The sequence below is a fragment of the Electrona antarctica genome (genome assembly GCF_951216825.1).
Source record: "Electrona antarctica genome assembly, chromosome: 12".
Lineage (NCBI taxonomy): Eukaryota > Metazoa > Chordata > Actinopteri > Myctophiformes > Myctophidae > Electrona > Electrona antarctica.
In genome coordinates this window covers 3,648,420-3,653,419 of record NC_136793.1, presented here as the reverse complement: position 1 = coordinate 3,653,419, position 5,000 = coordinate 3,648,420, and the positions used below count along the sequence as shown (strand labels likewise).

The window sequence follows — 5,000 nt, the reverse complement described above, 5'->3', positions numbered from 1 at the left end:
TCTAGTTATATAGTTGGCCGTTTCTCATTCACTTTCATGTAATGTCAATGCAAGGTGAGTTTCCACACAGGCAGTTCAGTTCCTTTTGTTTCCACACGATGGTGCTGGAGAGTCGTCGTCACAGGACCATGTCTCTGGACACACAGAGTGCTGGCATGGCATTTAAACAAGGGGCCAGTGAGGCACTCCAACGTTGAAGCTCTGGGCCCTAGTGGTAAGAGGAGGGACTACAGGCGGACCCGTGGATTCATGACCGGGAAACCCCGTGCAGCTGGGGTTTAACATTGAGAGCTCGGTTGCACTTCCGCATTGGACCACCAAAATGTGGTGGTCCAATGGGGAAGTAGACGTTTTGAGACGGTCCTTCCGGGTGCTTCAAAACGCCACTGAGCAACTTCCACTGACATGAATAGCGGAGGGGGCGGAGCTTCGTGCCAGATCAGTCTCTATCCTTTATATATTCTATGCATTTAACCCATTCAGCGCTATCATTTAACCCATTCAGCGCTATCATTTAACCCATTCAGCGCTCTCATTTAACCTGGCATGGCATTTAAAGTCGACTAGTAAGAATCCCTCCTAGCTCTACCGTAGGGTTAGGGTTAGGGGTGGGGGTGGGGTTGGGGTTTAGGGTTAGGGTTAGGGTTAGGGGGGGTTAGGGTTAGGGTTAGGGTTACCGTATACACGTCCTGTTTCTAAGATGGTGACAGTTCTTTCTAATTTATACCGAACTTGCAATAATTGATCACTAGGTGAAACTCACCCTCCAATCACGAGCTCCTCGGGGAGGGGGGAGGGGCACGAAGGCACCGGCCCATTGGTCAGCTGTATGGCGGAGATCTGATTGGCCACGGAGCCCACGGACGCAGACATCTGATTGGAGGCTGAAAAAAAAAAAAAAAAAAAACAATGGGACCAACACGGATGTGAGAATACTTCCTTATTGACATGTCTCATCCTTTAGAATTCTACCTAGCTAGGGCTTCTGGGTAACAGTGTTGATTTTGTCGACTAAAACTAGGAGGAAAAATGTTCGTCGAAAAAACTACATGGAAACTAAATGAAAACTAAGCTATGATGACTAAAACTAAGACTAAATATACTGACACTTTCCTCAACAAATACAAACTAGACTAAAATGCTAGGAAGGGACTAGTGGACAAGAGATCCAGTATACGTCATTTTACACTTGGTTGCATGCTGAAAATAGCAGATCTACAAGCTCACAGTGTGTCGTGCTATGAGCTTGTAGATCTGCTATTTTCAGCCAGTGTAAAAACAGTCATTATGACGGCATCGAGGCCCGCCAAAATACCTTTTAGTCGACTAAATCAACTGTAGATTTAGTCGACTAAAATCGCATGACAAGGCCTGGGCCGTGGCTCAGCGGTCCAGGCACATTGGCTGGTAATCCAGTCTGGCAGTGTGCCGCGGGTTCGACTCCCGATCCACCGGTAATCCAGTCTGGCAGTGTGCCGCGGGTTCGACTCCCGATCCCGACGGCCTTTACTGCATGTCTCCCCCCCATCTCTCTCCCCATTTTCTGTCCCTCCATAAAAACATATAAAATAAAAGGCGAAAGCCACAACGAAAAACATTTAAAAAAAAAAATTGCATGACATTTAGTCGACTAAAACATTCCAGGTGACTAAAACGTAGCCGAAACTAAATGCAAACTGTTCAACAGACTAAGACTACATGTCTTCTGTGGTCTCTAACATTACACCTAGCTACATGTTTAAGCATTTATTTCATATTTACATGTCTTCTGTGGTCTCTAACATTACACCAAGCTACATGTTTAAGCATTTATTTCATATTTACATGTCTTCTGTGGTCTCTAACATTACACCTAGCTACATGTTTAAGCATTTATTTCATATTTACATGTCTTCTGTGGTCTCTTAACATTACACCTAGCTACATGTTTAAGCATTTATTTCATATTTACATGTCTTCTGTGGTCTCTAACATTACACCAAGCTACATGTTTAAGCATTTATTTCATATTTACATGTCTTCTGTGGTCTCTAACATTACACCTAGCTACATGTTTAAGCATTTATTTCATATTTACATGTCTTCTGTGGTCTCTAACATTACACCTAGCTACATGTTTATTGTTTAAGCATTTATTTCATATTTATATGTCTTCTGTTGTCTCTAACATTACACCTAGCTACATGTTTATTGTTTAAGCATTTATTTCATATTTACATGTCTTCTGTGGTCTCTTAACATTACACCTAGCTACATGTTTAAGCATTTATTTCATATTTACATGTCTTCTGTGGTCTCTTAACATTACACCTAGCTACATGTTTAAGCATTTATTTCATATTTACATGTCTTCTGTGGTCTCTAACATTACACCTAGCTAAATGTTTAAGCATTTATTTCATATTTACATGTCTTCTGTGGTCTCTAACATTACACCTAGCTACATGTTTAAGCATTTATTTCATATTTACATGTCTTCTGTGGTCTCTTAACATTACACCTAGCTACATGTTTAAGCATTTATTTCATATTTACATGTCTTCTGAGGTCTCTTAACATTACACCTAGCTACATGTTTAAGCATTTATTTCATATTTACATGTCTTCTGTGGTCTCTAACATTACACCTAGCTACATGTTCAAGCATTTATTTCATATTTACATGTCTTATGTGGTCTCTAACATTACACCTAGCTACATGTTTAAGCATTTATTTCATATTTACATGTCTTCTGTGGTCTCTAACATTACACCTAGCTACATGTTTAAGCATTTATTTCATATTTACATGTCTTCTGTGGAGTCTAACATTACACCTAGCTACATGTTTAAGCATTTATTTCATATTTACATGTCTTCTGTGGTCTCTAACATTACACCTAGCTACATGTTTATTGTTTAAGCATTTATTTCATATTTATATGTCTTCTGTTGTCTCTAACATTACACCTAGCTACATGTTTATTGTTTAAGCATTTATTTAATATTTACATGTCTTCTGTGGTCTCTAACATTACACCTAGCTACATGTTTATTGTTTAAGCATTTATTTCATATTTGCATGTCTTCTGTGGTCTCAAACATTACACCTAGCTACATGTTTAAGCATTTATTTCATATTTACATGTCTTCTGTGGTCTCTTAACATTACACCTAGCTACATGTTTAAGCATTTATTTCATATTTACATGTCTTCTGTGGTCTCTTAACATTACACCTAGCTACATGTTTAAGCATTTATTTCATATTTACATGTCTTCTGTGGTCTCTTAACATTACACCTAGCTACATGTTTAAGCATTTATTTCATATTTACATGTCTTCTGTGGTCTCTAACATTACACCTAGCTACATGTTTAAGCATTTATTTCATATTTACATGTCTTCTGTGGTCTCTAACATTACACCTAGCTACATGTTTAAGCATTTATTTCATATTTACATGTCTTCTGTGGTCTCTAACATCACACCTAGCTACATGTTTAAGCATTTATTTCATATTTACATGTCTTCTGTGGTCTCTAACATTACACCTAGCTACATGTTTAAGCATTTATTTCATATTTACATGTCTTCTGTGGTCTCTAACATTACACCTAGCTACATGTTTAAGCATTTATTTCATATTTACATGTCTTCTGTGGTCTCTAACATTACACCTAGCTACATGTTTAAGCATTTATTTCATATTTACATGTCTTCTGTGGTCTCTTAACATTACACCTAGCTACATGTTTAAGCATTTATTTCATATTTACATGTCTTCTGTGGTCTCTTAACATTACACCTAGCTACATGTTTAAGCATTTATTTCATATTTACATGTCTTCTGTGGTCTCTAACATTACACCTAGCTACATGTTTAAGCATTTATTTCATATTTACATGTCTTCTGTGGTCTCTAACATTACACCTAGCTACATGTTTAAGCATTTATTTCATATTTACATGTCTTCTGTGGTCTCTAACATTACACCTAGCTACATGTTTAAGCATTTATTTCATATTTACATGTCTTCTGTGGAGTCTAACATTACACCTAGCTACATGTTTAAGCATTTATTTCATATTTACATGTCTTCTGTGGTCTCTAACATTACACCTAGCTACATGTTTATTGTTTAAGCATTTATTTCATATTTATATGTCTTCTGTTGTCTCTAACATTACACCTAGCTACATGTTTATTGTTTAAGCATTTATTTAATATTTACATGTCTTCTGTGGTCTCTAACATTACACCTAGCTACATGTTTATTGTTTAAGCATTTATTTCATATTTGCATGTCTTCTGTGGTCTCTAACATTACACCTAGCTACATGTTTAAGCATTTATTTCATATTTACATGTCTTCTGTGGTCTCTTAACATTACACCTAGCTACATGTTTAAGCATTTATTTCATATTTACATGTCTTCTGTGGTCTCTTAACATTACACCTAGCTACATGTTTAAGCATTTATTTCATATTTACATGTCTTCTGTGGTCTCTTAACATTACACCTAGCTACATGTTTAAGCATTTATTTCATATTTACATGTCTTCTGTGGTCTCTAACATTACACCTAGCTACATGTTTAAGCATTTATTTCATATTTACATGTCTTCTGTGGTCTCTAACATTACACCTAGCTACATGTTTAAGCATTTATTTCATATTTACATGTCTTCTGTGGTCTCTAACATCACACCTAGCTACATGTTTAAGCATTTATTTCATATTTACATGTCTTCTGTGGTCTCTAACATTACACCTAGCTACATGTTTAAGCATTTATTTCATATTTACATGTCTTCTGTGGTCTCTAACATTACACCTAGCTACATGTTTAAGCATTTATTTCATATTTACATGTCTTCTGTGGTCTCTAACATTACACCTAGCTACATGTTTAAGCATTTATTTCATATTTACATGTCTTCTGTGGTCTCTTAACATTACACCTAGCTACATGTTTAAGCATTTATTTCATATTTACATGTCTTCTGTGGTCTCTT

The 5,000-nt window shown here is 36.5% G+C and overlaps 1 protein-coding gene across 1 annotated transcript in view; it reads right to left on the bottom strand.

Moving 5' to 3' along the window:
• Nucleotides 1–5,000, bottom strand: part of ttll4 (tubulin tyrosine ligase-like family, member 4) — an 82,157-nt gene that overhangs the window by 57,290 nt on the left and 19,867 nt on the right. Inside the window, exon 7 of the mRNA XM_079515633.1 lies at nucleotides 764–884. Within this exon, the coding sequence (XP_079371759.1) occupies nucleotides 764–884 (121 nt within the window). The remainder of the gene's footprint in view (nucleotides 1–763; nucleotides 885–5,000) is intronic.